The sequence below is a fragment of the Camarhynchus parvulus genome, chromosome 1A (genome assembly GCF_901933205.1).
Source record: "Camarhynchus parvulus chromosome 1A, STF_HiC, whole genome shotgun sequence".
NCBI lineage: Eukaryota > Metazoa > Chordata > Aves > Passeriformes > Thraupidae > Camarhynchus > Camarhynchus parvulus.
In genome coordinates, this window is record NC_044586.1 from 35,027,462 (window position 1) to 35,045,398 (window position 17,937).

Consider the following 17,937-nt stretch of genomic DNA (forward strand, 5'->3'; position numbering starts at 1 on the left):
CAATGTTCTTTTAATCACATAAATGCCAAGGGACTCCCAAAAGCTTTTGTGACTCTTAATGCATTAACTCAACCTGCTTTGCAAAAAAGAAGCAAAAAAGATAGTAGGCATAAGCACAAAAGTTCTATTCATGTCAAACTGACAGACAGATCAAAGAAGAAAAGTAGCTCAGGAAATTTTAAATATCTATTAATTTTGCTACTAAAAATATATCCAAATTGAAGATGTTTTTCACAGCCCCAAACAAAATCTTTTTCACGTATAGTTGAGCACCTTCTTGAAGCACTCTGATTTTCAGCAGTGAGGGCATATAAAACGAATCTATCATAACCACAGAGTAGTCAGCTGAGTCACCACTGACTTACTTGCGAGCAGTGGGTAAACACAAAGCAAATCACATGAACATATATTCAGCAAGGTGGAAAAAATATACTGAGCAAATACCTTTGAGCAGAGAGGTTATAGCTATTCACTGTATCAAAGTCAAGGGAATTTACAGGAATTTTTTGTCTGGAAGTGACTTAGCAAATGTGAGAATCACTCCAAAATTGTCACTAGTGATCAGATTCCCATGGATATGCAAGAATTCTGTGCTTGTATAGGTCCTAAGTTCATTGCAGATATATAGTATATATCTGTAGATAAGCTAATATGCTTATTCAAAGATGAAAAATTAATCCTATAAAGGTGTTTACGTTTGAGAGATGTAAAATGTCTTGTTAAACCATAATTTTAGCTACTTTTATGTAGTCAAACTGTATAATTATTACAATTACAGCCCACTGATTCAAGGTAGGGAACATAAATCTCTAGGGAAAAAAAAGACTAGTACACATTACAGGGAAAAAAACCATAATCTGTGAGTACCTACTCTTTCCAGCATGTCTTGAAATGCTCTGAGCTCAAACTGCTTTATCTAGCGCTATTAGTAGATGCCATCTTTGGGAACGTCTATAAGGTACAAAGTATATAAAACTTACAGCTCACAACAAGGTTCTTCAGTCTAAACTAATGCTATGTCTGATCCAAAAGCAAATTAAGAGAATAAGATAGTGCAGGGGTTGTTCAAAGGTGCCTGAAAGGGCACCACCATGTTGAAATTCTGTTGACCTTGCTCTGCAACAATTTCAGCCACAGCTGGAATTAAACCAACAACCAAAACTGACAGTCACAAGGCCCTTCTCTGTAACCTTGTCTTTGGCTTCAATAATGCTTTCAGGTTTAGAGTACTTGTTTAAGTTTCAAGAATCGTCCACAAATAAAGCAAAAACCTTTATGCAATAGCTTCAGAAGGCCTGATAGCTCTAAGAAGTAGCTAACATTTGTTGCATGCTGTACCACACAAGTTTGGACAAAGGAGGAGACACAACTGCAAAATCACATGTCCTGCAGAATCAATTCAATCCTCACAGAAATCCTCATTTCTAAATAAGATGTTTTGGAAAGTAAATGATTAAAATTATTTTTACAGCAACAAATTCTACTTTCATTTGCATGTGTACAACTCTACATCTTTTAAGAGATAGTACACATGGAAATGAGATTAGCATTTAGCTCACAGACCTAGCTTATTGAAAGCAATGGCAAACTTGCCCCCGGCCTTCTGTAGCAGCAGCATTGGATTTATAAATATAAAATTAAGCTATACTTACAAAATTATTTTGGTAGATCACCCAAAAGTATCTCAATTAAAATTTTATGGGAACATATTCCATCCAGCACTTTGATGCCATTTGATAGAAAGGTGACAACAGGCATAAGAGCTGCGTCTGAAGCTGCAGCATTAAGGAATAAAGCCCTTGGCATAGTTACAGATGCCAGAAGTATTTTGTCTTACTTCCATGCTTTAATCTGTGCATACAAAGAAAGCACTCAAAGATGCTGGGTAAGATAATTAGACTGAACACATGAGGTATGTCCAGTCCTGTGGTTGTGAACATTAAGTTGGCGTCTGTTCAGCTCTGTACAGGCATGTATTTTAAGACTCTTTCCATATGGTACTATTTGGGTTATGCATAATAGCTACATGTATGAATGTCCTTTTGGAAGCAAAATTACTTACTGAAGTATCCCAGAAAATAAAAAGAATAGTGAACAGTTTGAGGGCATCAGTGAGGCAGCATCTGGAGTCCTGTGTCCAGTTTTGGGCTCCCCAGAATAAGAGAGAGATGGGGTTCCTGGAGCAAGTTCAGCAAAGGCTATGAAGATGACTCAGGGACCCAAGAGCATCTCTCTTATGAGGAGAGACTGAGGGACCTGGGCCTGTTCAGCCTTGAAAGGAAATGTATGAGAGGGGTCCTCATCAATGTCTATCAATATCTGAAGGCAGGGTGTCAAGAAGAGGTTTCCAGGCTTTTCTCAGTGATGCCCAGCAATAGGAGAAGAGGCAATGGGCAGAAACTAATGCACAGGAAGTTCCACCTGAATTTGAGGAAGAATTTTACTGTGGGGTTAACCGTGCACTGAACCACATTGCCTAAAGAGATCATGGAGTCTCCCTCACTGGACAAATTCAAAAATCATCTGGAACACAACTTTGTGCAATGTGATCCAGGATGACCCCTCTTGAGCAGGGAGGTTGGACCAGATGATCCATTGTGGTCCCTCCCAACCCGACCCCTTCTATGATACTTTGTGATTACACATAACTGTTTTGGTTTCTACCTGAGTGCAGAATCTCCTGGCTTCCTTCTCCTGATGGGGTCACTGACCCCTGAAATGAGGGTTGGGTATGCAGGGTAGCAGCCATGGTTGTACAGCACAATGCAGCAGGATGCACAGATCCCTGAGCTAAGGGAACCTGGAGCTGGCCCATCCCAGCACCACTGTGGGTCCCATCCAGGTAACCAGACAGCTGCATTCAGGGAGCTGCTCCTAAGAGAACCCTCCCTGCAATCACCAAAGGCGTTTTTGCCCAGCACTGCTCAGCAGCTCTGGCTCCATGGAAAGCATGGGTAAAGCCACATGCCAATGCTGCACCCACAGCACAGACATTCCCTCAGTCCTAAGAAAGACCTAGACATGGCTGAAATGAGCTGCCACACGCTGAACTCCTTCACTTCCCCATATACCTGTGTGCTGCTGCTGGAGGATGTCCATGTCTTGTACAAATGACTTAAGTAATGTGTTACAGTGTGAACAATGCCTACAGAGAGCCCAGGATTCTCCCTTTCCTTCTGCACACTGGTAAAAGCACAGGGACAGTCAGGAACAGCAGCAGCAATATATTCCAAACCTTTCCTTTATTGTTCCTTCCCCCCTGATATTTAAACCTTTATTCCTGTAACTTATGATTGATTTGTTAGTAGTTGTTACCCAAAATGTTTGTCTTATTGTTGCTCACGGGAAGCTTATGCTGGATACTTCCTTTTTTCCTGGTTATGTATGTTCTATGAAAGACACTTTTATATCTTTTTGCTAATACATTATCAACTCTAGGTCAAAAGAGAAAACAAATACGTAAAAAATCCTATCAAAATTCATAGACTCCTTTCAACCATTCCTCAGCCTTTCTCAACTGGATCCAACGCTGAATTGGAAGATGCTTGCCATATGCATGCACTCCTAAATTCCAACATTTTTTTCTAAGCTATTTTTCAGGCTCACTTTCATTACTACTGTAGCAGAGCAAATGTTCAGAGTGTGAGCTATTGAACTACTGGCAAAGATTACTATTGCAGAATCTGCAATTTCTTAATGAAAATGAAGTTGCTTCTGAAAATAAACAAACGTAATTAGCAAGCCAGTGCTGTGTGAAATTTGCACCATTCTCTTGTTAACCTCTATGTCAAAATGTATTACTTGTGTGCATGAAAATTTGCATTTGCAGTTCAGTAACCTCACAGATTATGATCTAACCACTTTTGGAAACAAAATGCTACAAGAAATAAAAGCAAACCCAGTCTCTGGCTGCAATTTGTTATTTTAATAGAGCCTTTATCTTTAGCGTTTCTAACTGCTTAGGGCTTGATCTTCATAAATCACATCCTGTCTAAAATGAACTATATTATTTCTACAGTAAAGTTTCTAATTTCTTCCCTGCTCCCAATTAAGTCAAATTAGCTCTCTCTTGCATCTAGCTTCTTCATTACAGGGCTGGGCCCAAGGATACATATATATTAGTACTTTACAGAACAACACTGTTTCTAGTTATTTGTGACCACAAAATTTTGTCTGTCAGGGCAACATGAGATCCTTTCAAGAAGCAGGTTCCTGACTTGACCAACTGGGCATCCTTGTAACAACAAGTGAGCCCTCTTTCATCTTCTTAGCTTTGAGGGACCCAGTATAAAGCACAAGATGTTTCTTTCCAAGAGTAACACAGCCTGTGTTGACCTACCCCTTTCTGATCACATACTGGAGGGACTCATATCCTTGTACAGTGATGCAAGATGGATCCACTGAATCCTACTTTCCTTCTGCATCCAGCCAATTTCTTTCATCCCTAAGCAACAACTTGTGTCTACTCTACAACACCAGGTCCAGTCTTTCTATCATACAAAAGGTCCCCACTTCTACAGCAAGCACATCCAAACTGACTTGACTCCACAGTACTACTCCTAATCAAAACTCTAGCAACCGATATATCCTTTTTCTTTTCCAGTTCTACCTTGAAAGGATTCAGGGGAGGAATAACATCCTCAACAGCATGAGGAGTGACTAAACAAATGATTGGTTTCCTACCCAGGAAAAGAGAGAGCTAAGCAAGAAAATGTGTTCCGTAGTCATGATGGCATATAGAAAACCTCCAGGGACAATTTGATCATTCCCTCTTCATATACAAAAAACCTAGTAGGAATCAGGTTAAAAGCAACAAAATGAGACAGCTCACCAGACAGTTCACCAGTAGAGCCATAGAGCTCATTGACAAAGTTACTGAAAATGGTGCTAAAAATGTGTGTGTCTTCAAACATAAACAGCTGTCTCTGGACAGAAATCCTTTCAAGACAATTAGATACACAGAAGCCACATTTGTAAGGACAAGAGCTCTTCAAGTTCCTGATTGGTGAGAAGCTTGGAAAACATTTGAAAATAATCAGATGTGCTCATCCTGTTCTTTTGTCTCCGCTAAGCAACTATTTATGATGGGCACAAGTCACCAGCCATGGCCCTGACCAGCACAGCAATTCTTGCAGACACAAACCTGGAAACAGACTCTCCATACGCAGAAAAAAGGCCTTAGCAGACTGCCACAAATCCTGCAGAAAATATTGAGCATTAGCTCCCAATTCCAGTAATGGAAGTCTTCAATCTGGAGTGCTAGTTTAAAGCTAGTTAAGTGTCTCTGCTGATATTTTTCTTCTTGGGCCACAAATGTCTGACAGAATGACTGTAAAATTGCACTCCAGGAGACCACTGCAGTATTCTAAAATATTAACTATTGATCCCTGGGATCTACAGTTGTTTTTTTTCCCCCTTAGTCCTCTTTTTTGACATATGTACTATCTTCTCTGCTCACCTTTTTGATTATGCATAATGTAGGAAGGACTTCAGTGCTTCAGCTACTTTATTGAAAAGCATTGCTGAAACAAGCCCTTAAAAATGGAGACCATTGCTTTGTATTAATTCCTTTAGAACATTTTTCAGAGGGAGCCCACAAATTACGGAATGGTTTTAGAGCAGCGGTCAGTGAGCCCAGCAGCGTCTCACCAAAGAAAGTAATTCATTAATAAGCTATCCTTTACTCATGATTCAAACACACCTGCGTGACTTTATAATGGTCAAGAAAACCACAAAATTTCATCTGCTTCTGCTCCTTGTTAAAGTTTCAGGTTTCACACTTGGGCAATTTCTAAACGCATCTTCATACAGTTGGTTTTGCCCGGTCAAAGTCAGGAACAGAAACATTGTCCAGGCCACCATACTGATGAACAGTACAGATCATAGCATAATAGGACAATGTCTGTCTATAGTGATCCATCATACCTGATTTCAGCTTTATTATCCTAGCTTTTACCCTGGGAATTTATTAATCTCCCCTAAGTGGCATGCAGCCCAAATCAGAGTAATTTTATATGTCTCCTGTAAGCACATCAAAATTTACTCAAGCAGTTTTAAGTTGTATTCAATCCCAGTCATGCTTCTGCTCCTTTATTCACTAACTACAGGTATAGCTGGAAGTAACACTTTTGCAAGAAACTCCATTGTGTCATCACTGGATTTAAGTTACCCACTGTGCCCACTCTTGGCATCTGTCACACATACATGGTGTGCAACTGGGATACAGAAAAAAGAAGAAGCAAAGATTTGAATGTTAAATTTCAATATGCTCAGTGATTGCCATAGCTTCTGGGTTATTATACCAGGTTTCAGTTGGCCAATACATAACTATTTTTATATGTCAGAATAGCTTCAGCAGGGGAACTGGTCACAGACTTACAATGATGGTTAGTTCCCTATGAATCATTTCACAACTACAAATGAGAAACACACAGGTGGTCTTGATTTTTTAGATGTACAGTGGAAATGTCCAAAATTTCAAATTTTCCTCTCAGCTCCATTTGCTCATCCATGGAGGAAGACAGCAAGCCAGTTCACAAAATGTACTTTCAGCCTAGCAGTACTAAATAACCCCTATGGGAAATCTAATCTGTTATTTGTGAAGACAAGAGGCTATTCTATCTAGTGAGACCACAAATGCTGAGTCTTCCCTAAGTTACCAAATGCTATTCAGTCTTTATCTGAAATGCTCCCATTTCTTCCATTCTGGTTATCTTCTCAGCCAACATAATGGAGAATTGTTCTGAATTATATGCCAGATCTTCAGTGTGGGAAAAGGACTAGAATTATGTCAACAAGACCAGGAAATTAAATTCTGAGGAAAGACAGGCAGGTAAAGTCACAGGAATTACCACAACCCAGAGAGGTAGTTCTGAATGCTGTTTTTAAGCCAGTATTTAATTTTAAAACACTTTTTTTGGTGATACATACACTCATAAATTAAAGTTAGCTTTAGAAATGAACTGTTGGCCTCAGTCACCATCCAGGCAAGGTAAAACTTTTAGATTCATAACAAGCCTGAAATACATTACAAGATGTCATCACATAAAATTCTTTCAAATTTAAAAGCAATTTTTGTGGTTCTCCACGTAAAGTACAGCCAGAACTAAAGAAATACCTTGATTTCTACTATCCCATGCTGTTAAAATACAAGATCAAATATTATCAAGAAAGATGAAAAGGTGGAAGTCTTACAGTTCTAAAGAACTGAATGTTTAAATCTAACTTCCAGTGAGAAATGACTGGGAAAAAACTTAGTGCACCTAATTAGGCCCTAATGACCAAATTCTTAGGCGGAAAGATTTGGTGATGAACTGCATGAAAAAGACACTCTGCTAACCCCTTTTCTGAACTGCCACCCACTGAATTTCACCTGCACAAGCACATTGTATACATACTGCATCTTGAAGGGGCAACCTGAGCTGTGTTGAAACAACTTAGCAGGAGTCAGGAGTGATTCCTGCCATTTGCAAGATAGGCAGGCTCCTGCTTAGCAACTTGCAGCTTCACAAAGACAGCTCCCAAGTCCACAAATTACAAAGTAACACTGAAATGTAAATCTAGATGCATTTTTGGTATAATTTCCCTGAAAAAATCTTATGTTATGTGCTGTTAACTGTTGCAAATGATATACTACATAAATTAGTTGAAGCACCTCATGTCAAGTCCTTTCTACAGTTTATGGTTTGATAGGTAAGCAGAAAAGACAGCCTTTTTTATTTCTGTACTATGTGAAAATAGAAAGACCAGACATGCTGAAAAATCAGCTCAAAAGCAGTTTTAGAAAATCAATCAGAACACGACAAGATATGAGTAACAATGATGATAATAATTGGAACCAAAACATGTATGGCCAATGTTGTATTTCCTCAACCAGGAACTGCATCATACCACACCCCATGAAAAGAAGTGGCTAGTGCAAATATTTTGCTTTGTTTCAGTAACATAATCTCTGTCACCGTTTTTTGTGTGTGTCTTTCCTCGTTCTTACTCTCCTAAAAGATTGTAAATGAAAATGGAATCTCTCAACAAACCACTACAAAGACAGTCTTTTGGCTTTTTCAGTATTCCACTCTCATGACAAAGCAGAAGCAATTCCTTTCTTCTTTCCCACATCTGACTACAAGACCCCAAGAGGATGAAGGGAACTTGCATACTGCCTTTTCAGCTCTCTTCCCCTGCAGCCATTCTTCTCCCTCCAGCTGGCCAGCACCAGGGCCCCTGCAATGCTTTCCCATTTAATTCCTACCCTCGATGGGGCTGCACTGACATGACTAATTGCAATTTACAAAACACTTCTAGTCTGCCCAGCCACCAGGCTCCAGCTTGCTCTACATCCAGCGTGTCAGCCCTGCAGGGACAAAAACATCAGACATTTCCTTTGCAGCTCATGGCAGGGCACAAAGAGCAGATCTATCAAAGCTGATACACGGTGTCTTTTTGAGAGCAGAATGGTGCAAAAGATTATGAAATCGCCTGTAATAATTCTTCTCTTTCTGGTCTGAATTCCTAAGAGGTGTTTTCCTCTCTTCCTTGCCATTGTCCTCCCTGTAATGGCTCAGGACTTAATGTCACTATCTTTTGAAACAGGTCAGGCTAATGGCAAGCTTGCTTTGGGCATATTGATTCAAGCTCATTAATATGCATACTCTCTCTCCATTCGTTTCTCTATTTACTTTGAAGTCGCCTCTCTGGAACCTGCAAAGCTTTTCTGTGTTACGACTCTTGGCTGGCATTTCTCAGCTTGCTGTGTCTGTTTTTTATCTAGGATGGAAATGGGACTGAATGCTGCAAAAGTTAGTCAATGGCACCTCAGGTGACATTTGGTGCCCAGCTGAATGAATTTCTTGGCCTCCTCACCCTCACCACTGAGAGGTATTCTTTCTACTTGCTCTCAAGTTGGCTGTTTACATTGCACATTTTAGGGCAAGTAACATCTCTGTATTTGTCAAGCATCTGCCCCAGGGGAGCACAGCCCCTCATTGTGCACCTACAAAAAATAACACCGCCAGACTCTTTCTAAATGTCTCTTCCACCTGAAAGAGCTATTTCCAGCATGGGGGGAGAAATCGGCTTTGACTCAGATATCAGATTCTCAGTGTGATAAGGGAAAGTGATTCAGCTGTCTACTTTTATTTTTTGCTTTATGATTCAGGAGCAGCTCATTGTTCAGATGACACAGTCAGTCATAACTGGGAACTTCTGTGAGGGGGAGGAGTACAAGCATTTATATAATATTGAGAGGCCACTTTATATTAATATCTCTACCCAAACAGGCCAGTTCCAACATTTTCCTCTGCAACAGGCCCATGTCATCCAAGGTTATTTTGGACAGAAATATTTGGGCATACCATTTTCCTCAAAATACTTACAGGGACAGCCAGCTAGGTAGTTTCTCCTGAGACTGCATTTTATGGCAAGGTGGGTCAGTTTCCTACTAAGTCCCTCCCAAGTACATATGGAAATATGCACTCAACTTCCATGATTCCTCCATACAAACAACGGTTTCTTCTCCACAGACATCCATTAGAAAAACAAGGAACACACATGGAATCGTATGAGAGGAGCTGGCCACGATCAAGACACAGAGCCTGTCTAACTAAGAACTGAACACAGCTTGATTAAATGTAGTGGTTTCTTCTGGAAGGACTGAGAAGATTCAAATCAAACAGGATTCAAGTCGAACAAAGGGACACAAACACCTTTTTTGACAGATAGGACTCCAAGCCTCTGCTAAGACTGTGCACCAAAACTTCTGCAGTTTAATTGAACCTAATTTGTCTCTGCATCCAACAATTCTTTCCAAGCCTTTAAATCCCCACTGTCCTTGTGTAGAAGAGCAGCAGTATGCTGCAAGATTTTAAAGTAACCAATTCTCCTGCTCGATCTCACAGAAATTTTTCAGAAGATAAAATGTTTAAATGTGAGCATTATATATATGGAGTATTTTAATCCAATATCATTCTTTAAATTATTTGCCACATTTGTTTTAACAGGAAGCACCAAAGGAAATATACAGTAAGTCAAAACAACTGAACAAAGCAAGTGGTAAAGACCAGTGGTCACTAATCCATGTCACGATACAAAGAGTTGCATCCCAGCTACTAGAATATGGCAATAGAGCAGGGCTGACAGGTGCTCAGGGGCAGAGTCATGACAGCTTGACAGGGTTCCTCACACAAAGGTCATAAAGGCTCCAGTCTCAGCAGCACCTAACAGCTTTAACACACAGACAGCTCACACTGTCTGCTGGCTTGTGGCTCACTTGATGCAAGAGGGAATCCATCTCCCAGCTGCTGGCTGAGGCACTTGGTCTTGATCTAGATCTACTGCTGCACAACCTTGTCTCAGTAACTACATATTTTCCAAGGGGAGCAGCAGGCAAGGATGCAATGTCATCTTAAAATCCATCACACACTGGAATACAATTAAGAGCTGCAAAACTGAACAGTGAGTACAGAAATATCAGTGCTAAGAGCCAAAGTGGCCACCTATGGAGGAGCTAACAGTCTAGATATCAGAGCACACATCAAAATGTTTTATGTTTTGTTTTTTTTCCAAGTTTACCTTTCTTACTCATTTCCAGCACCTTAAAGTAGAAAAAATTCATCTCAGCTGGCCCTGAAAATTGGTGATTATGGAAAATAAAAATTGAAACTGATTACTTAGTGCGATCAGCTTTGGTCTTCTTAAAACAGCAGAAAAACAAAAAACACCTAAAGCTCTGTGATTGTCAAACCACAGTCATCTGGAACCTGAAAATGTAGTCAGCTCTAATATGATGATGCACATCAGTTCATCAGCTAAAAAGGATGAGAGATGAGAGACCATGGCACAAAAAGATTTTGACTCACAGTGGCTAATTTCTGAACATCTTCATCAGATGCTCCAAGTGAAGCAAGTCCTATCTCTTGTGAAAACTGTGCAAATTTGGGATCAGCAAGTAGAGGCACATGTCCCAAGAGCTCGTGGCATGTATCCCTAAGGGGAAGGAAATGAAAAGAGAGTCAGTACAGAAATTAATACCATAATAATTCCATAATTAATTTAACATAAGGCATTTTACAGGGGTCTGACCCCTACCTTACAATGAAACGTGGTTTTTACAGTGTAGTTCTTCCCTGTGTATACAGTTTCTATGTGTAGGTAGAAACACACACATTTTCTTCTGTTAAATAGATTATACATCATTTAACCCCAGCTGTTCCATTATTTGCTCATCATTTCCAGATTGAGTGGAAGAGCCTGATCACTACAATCTTTCAGACTTGGTGACATGAAGACTGAATTGCCCACAGGAAAGCCAGCTGTCCCACAAGTACAGTTTTCAGCTTTTCTGTCCACATAAATCAAAACCCAACACATTCCCTCTTCCTCTTGTCCATTCTTCTTTCTGTAATTGGGTAGCACTCCACATCAAACATTTCGCCACTTGCCCCCAGAAATATGGGGCAATATTTACAGAGGTTTCTGTGTGCCTAATTTCTGATTTAGTCATGAAATCCTACTGCAATTACTGGGTACTTTTGTTATGCAGTCTACTTTTCAGCAAGCAGATTTCAGAAAAAGCAGAGAATCCAAGTCATTTCAAAAAGAACAGCTGTTCACATCTGTAAGTGCATTGTTAGTCATGACAAAGTGCAGACATAAGTGTACAAAAAACTGCTAACGGAAGTGCACATGTATCATCTACAAAAGCTTTCAAACAATTTTGAAAGTTTTGCCGCATTTGTTCACAGGAAATAATGGACTTGGTAGTAAAGTTCACTTTAAAAATCCAATCTGACATTTTCTTTGCTTTTGTCTCTTTCAAGACATATCTCTTTTTTTTTTCAATCCTAAGCTGTAAACAAATGCTTTAAAGGCAGGGAGAACACATCAAGTTTTCTGCCTTCTATCCAAAATCATCCAATTTGTGTTTTATAAACTATTTTTATTTGAAAAATCACAGAATACGACATTTCAGATAAATCATGAACAGAAAAACAACCCTCTACATAATTTAAAGTCATCTTAGTATTGTCACCAAGAAGTCTGTAGGTGGATAGTGGTAAATAGAAGTTGGTGGTTTGCCTCACTTGACTGGATAATCATCAAAGCTAATTAATTAATTCTCTAATTAATTCCATTCCAATCACAACAATTTTTTCTGTATTCTCCTACAAGATTTAGCTCACTAACAATGCAAAGGACAACTGGGAAATGTAGTTTGCAGTCTGACAGACACACCACTTCCCAGCACCAAGCAATTCACTGGAGGAACCTGATTTCTCCAGCCATCAACTTCCAACATAAAAACGTGTCACAAAGCCCATTCTCTGGAAGTCCAGCACACCAATTCTTACTTCCACCAAGCGAACTGACACTAATTGCCAAGCATCTGTGCTACACTCCACCAGTTCAGCTATATTTAGCTTTGTATCAGTAGTTCAATCAGAAGCAAACAGTGAAGCTGGCTCCAAGTTCCAGGCTTCAGGTAAGCACACTCATCTGCAGGCAGGCTTCCACAGCAGCATCACAACTACTGACACCTGAGCTAGTGCCTGCCTGTCTATTTTCCTGTGCTGAAGCCACAACCCCCAGAAAGAAATAAGCACAGATGACTTATTCCTGGTTCTGCACTGGGACACATGGCCTTTGTTATGTCCACTCTTGCAGACAAAATGAGAACAGACAAAGCCTAATCCCATTAACTTGTCTCTCTTGGCAAGGGGAAAAGAATGAGGAGGCAGAAGATATTTCTGTCATGTCTTTAGTTTGTAGATTCTTCCATTAAAGCTATGCAAAGTAGTATTTTGAATGTACAGTTACAAAGAGGGGAGCTTAAAGCAAAAAGAATATGAACAAAAAACCCCCAAACCACAAAATCTCTCAGGCAGAAACATGAACCAATACTTGGGATTGTCATTGGAGTCTTTTAGACTTCCCTGTCAGACTGGCCCTTTATAGATACTCTAAACAATATAATTCTTTGCTTAACTACCAAGGCTGATTCTTTTATTTTGTCTTATTCTGAAAATAATTAAGTTCCTTTAATTTATTCACACACATTGCTCAGAGAAAATAAGATTTTTGTAATGCACTTTTCACAGCAAAAGATTTTTCTTGAAGTAAATTAGTTAGTAAAGCAGAAGAAATCTACATAGCTCTGTGAATGTAGTAGAAACATAATTAAAATCAGGAAGAAATATGTTTTAAAATGCATATGGTAGTGATACAGATCAAACCAAATGAACTCTCTAATTTGTATCTAGCTCTGTAGCCCAGGTGTTAAATCTGATGGAAAGCCCACTGAAGTCAAAGGGAGCCTTTTTACCTGGTTTATATCATTGAAATGCAACATTCACCAGCCAGGACTTGCAGCAAACCTCATTATGGCCCCATATATCAACCAGGAGATCTCAGGGCATTGCAGCTACTGCAGAAGATGAAGAGCTGTCCCCACTCAAGTCAATTTAGTTTTGCCATTGATTTAAAAAAGCACTAGGCTTTCACTCTACACTTCTGGTAACACTTACTGTGTGTTCTATGTTATGTAAAGAAACCTAAACACATTTTTAAAGGGATTGTCAAAATTTTCCTGTGGAGTTCCAGGTAGTCAGTACTTATTACTCAACTAATGTGAACCAGTAGGTTAAGACTATAACCTGTATTTTTAAGTTCAGCCCAAATAAGGAATAAAAACCTTCATTCTAATTCAACTGTTGTTATTACTCAGCGACTTTCCAGACAGCATGACCAGGAAGGTTACCCAAGAAGCAGCTGCCACTACTATTAAGGATCAGCTATGATCCACTGCATAATTCTGAATGTAAGCAGCATCCTGAAAATTGCAGGGCTCTCAAATACACAAATCAATGAACCAGAGAACATCAGGAAAAGCGCAGATGCACATAATTGCTTCCTGGAAGATGTTATTGCTTTTATCCTGTTAGAGTTATGTACCTAAATCTCTTATCAGTAGATGAAAATGTTCTTCTAGTTTGTACTAAGTTAATAAACGTCATCATTCTTTTGCTGAACACTGGTACATGCTGCAGCCTGAAACATTGGCTTCCCACAGGACAGGAAATAATTGATGCAAAGCCTGGTACTTCCCTTGCATCATTTATTTTTTTGAAATATCTACAGATATTTTTAAATAGACCCGAAGAAGTTCAGCCCTTCCTTCCTTCCAAGCCCTCCTTTCAAAATTTTCCATTCTATCAATTTTCCTACAAATTTAAGAGATTTAAGTTCTAATTACAGAGGTTATAGAAGTCACTGAATTCCTTCAGGGATCACCAGCTCCTTTCCAAAAGAAACATGCACACAAAGCTAGCCTCAGAACATTTCAGCAAGGCAAGTACTTCGCCATATTCAGATGCTGAGGAGAAAGGTAGAGAAGTGTCTAACAGCACCATCTGGTGACTCCTGCCAGAATAAAGCTACCACATTTTTAGATACAGCTTGGCATGCAGTGCCATTAAACCTTTTATATTCAAAAATGTTACTCCATGGTTTTGGCAGTCAATTCATGAAATCAAACCTAGGCATGGGTCCAAATGTTTATGGGACTGGAGCTGAATATATATATGCATTAATCCTTTGTGTAAATTTGGAAAAAATCAAACAAGTAGTCCAAGCGGATTAAACCACAGCTACAATTTCATGCTAACTGTCTGATGACTGATTCAATGCAAAAAATGTCACTCCTGTGGTTACAGGATCAGAAAATACCTTTGGTAAAACTACCTCCATATTATCTAAATGACAGGTACGGTTCTGCTATTACTGCGCAGAATACAACATATATAACCCAAGACAAGAACTACAATCTCTTTGATCTTCTTTTTCCCCTCTTTTAATCAAAAGCCCATATACCAAAATATTTCATACTAACTTGCAATGTTCTGTTTTGGAAAAGCTTCAATGCTGTCCCATAAAAGTCATAATTAAAGTGTTTCCTATTTCTGGCATAATTTCCCTGTAACAAGCTTTGTATCTAATACTCTCTCTTGGTAAAAGAATAGTGCTCCATGTCTTGCTTCTGTGGTGTTATAAGAGAGAAATGAAGTTCAGCTGGGCAACCTGGTCCAAAGAAATAAAAAATAGGAACACAGAAGATCGAATTAAAATTCTGAAAGAGGGCTTTTTCAAGATATTCAGGGATTTTTTTTCCACGACTTCTTTCTAGCTGTCCAGCAGAAAAATAAAATTGTAGATGCTTTTTCAAAAATTTTAGGTGAAAACTCCATTTTCCATTGAAATATAATTTAAATAGTATTTCTGACCCACTATATAAATAACCCAGTTATTTAAGACCCTTGTAAAAAGTCAAGGAAAAAAACTTTGAATTAAATTCTGGCTCGCCAGTGTGAAGGATTTTGTCATCAACAGTGTAAGAAGAATTTCACATTTTGTAGAAAGGTACCTCTTTTCAATCTTGCCAAATTCAGTTGGCTCCATTAAGAAAGTGGTGAGGATGTTTTCTCAGTGCTAAAGCAAAGGCAGCACTTACGGTTCCGGTGTGTAGAGGGGATCCGAGCCATGCCGGATGTACTGCGTGCAGTGAAACACTCGGTAGGCTAAGCCAGCTAAGAAGTCACGGGGAGACAGGTATCCAGCAACTGGTCTCACTGTGAAGCCAGACCTCTCTGAAGGGAGAGAGATAATAAAAGGCCACATTACATAGATCTCTGTATCACTTTCTGGTGACAGATTTGTTATTAATTATTCTACCAGAAGCATGACACAAAGAAACTTGATGATCACCAGACATAATTTTCAATTATTACATGCAAGAAGTATTTTGCATTGCTAGCATATGTATAATGAAAACAACTTGAGGTATTTCAAAGTTGGTCTGAATATCTCTGTCTAGAAAAAAATGCTAAGGTACCATGTGATGTCGTTAAAATTTTAAGAACAAAAATTTTTGTCTGGTACCAAATGGGAGAGAACTTTCCATATTGGAAAATATGCAAAATATGTTAAAAAGCTAACAGAACAGAATAGGATTAAAACAAATCTGTCCTTATTTTTTACACATAAAATATTGTTTGTGTCAATAAAATATTGATTTTTATATTTAAGATCCTCATTGAAATATTTAACAGTGTTCTTTTTTCAGATTAGTCCCAGAGTGAAACAGTTTCAGATTCAGTGACTTCAAAAAGTATGTTTCTCTCAAAAATTAATTCTTTATTCTTTCAAAGTTTTTACAGGACAATGTTTCAAATTTTTCTGCAACAGGCACTACTACCTGCTCTATGTAGTCTGAAAACATATTTCTGAAACAAGTGTGAGATTTTGAATTTCTAGCTAGGGAGAAAAAAATCTGTACAATTTGGTATCATTCCTTAGTGACTATAACACAATACATGAGAGACACAGAAGGACACAATCAAATTCAAAAAATGATAAGTCAGCTAATAGCAAATGCAGGTTTTCACAGATAAGAATTATGGATGAAGTGCAGGCTGAGGAAAGTAAGCTTGTCATTATAAATTCTTTACTTCCTTTAGCTTGTCCAGATATATATATTTGGATAAAATGCTTTGCTAATTATTCTCTTACCAGCACATAAGTTGGTTTATTTTTTTTTCAAACACCTGTCTTTATAATATTTTAGTTCCTGAGTAAAAAGTTTAAGAAACAAATATGTGTATCTGAAGGGACTTTTGAGGAGAAATTAAACTCTTAAATTAACTCTTCGGTGGCTCTTCCTCCAGAGCTAAAAACATCTCCATGTCTACCACATTGTCCATATGGGATGCATTTCTATTGCAAATTTACATTTACATTTACATTCCAATTTACAAATTAAAAATAAGAATTTATTTTTTAACTTAAATATGTAATACACTGATCCTTAAAAAATGAAAGAGAAGCACCACATCACCTACTGTGTCCAACGCATCTTTTTCAACATATGAAAAAAAGGATTAGCTGCATGAGGTCTCAAGCACTCAGGAAACTTCATATTCATCAGGCTACACAACAGTGTGTCACACCTGCCCTCTTTAAATTCAGTTATCTTGGCATTTGACTCCCCCTTTTTCCTGCCTGGATATTTGGGGGATGCCCAGTGCGGTTATCAGAAGCCCCCATCTATCACTAACTCTGGTTTTCCTTTCCACCAAACCGAAGGGTTTTCTCCCTGTACAAGATAACATCATGCTTTTACATGTGCAGCTGATTAATTTCTCTCCATTTCATACTTGCAAATATCTACATAAAACTGTCTTGACTCCAAAAACTCTGCCGCAGAGAACACCAAAACCAGAATGATACTTCAGGCTAAACTGAAGGCCACTGACAGTGCTCTAAGTCTTTTCATTCAATGTGCTTTGTACTCCATACCAACAAAAAAGTGTTTTCATGAAACCATATCAATTGATAAACCAAATATGAATCTTACCTTTAAGAAAAATAGAAACATCTTCCAACTGAGGCACATTATCTTCTCTGTATCCACAGTACTTGCTCAGCAGAGGAAAGTTTTTTAAATATTCACGACAAGCATGGGTGGGATAGAGTTTACTGAGTTCCCTAAATACCACCCCCCAAGTTTTAACTTCTTCAGCTGTGTACTCCACTCTTGGAATGGGTTGACCACTATTGGAAAAAAAAATATTAAATACATCCAAATACAAGCAGACTGTAGGCAGATTGTAAATAGCAATATTTCCACAAAAAGTATTATTTTAATAAAGGCAAATGACACTATTAAAACTATTTGAACTATTTTTAATTGGCAGCTTGGTGCTTCTTCCTTAGAATTATTTCTTGATGTTACGATGTACATATTCTATCATTTCCTTAAGAATTGTTTCTAAGCAATCTCATTGCTTCTTAATCTTTGTACGTATCCTAGTAGAAAGATGGATTTCTTATATACCATGCTCCTATACCAGACTAATATTTCTCCACTTACTGCCACTGGTACCTTTGCAA

The 17,937-nt window shown here is 38.6% G+C and overlaps 1 protein-coding gene across 1 annotated transcript in view; it reads right to left on the reverse strand.

Moving 5' to 3' along the window:
• Positions 1 to 17,937, reverse strand: part of TPH2 (tryptophan hydroxylase 2) — a 50,245-nt gene that overhangs the window by 17,992 nt on the left and 14,316 nt on the right. The window contains exons 6-8 of the mRNA XM_030960236.1: positions 17,402 to 17,598; positions 15,500 to 15,635; positions 10,854 to 10,980 (exon numbers count right to left, since the gene is read on the reverse strand). Of these exons, the coding sequence (XP_030816096.1) occupies positions 10,854 to 10,980; positions 15,500 to 15,635; positions 17,402 to 17,598 (460 nt within the window). The remainder of the gene's footprint in view (positions 1 to 10,853; positions 10,981 to 15,499; positions 15,636 to 17,401; positions 17,599 to 17,937) is intronic.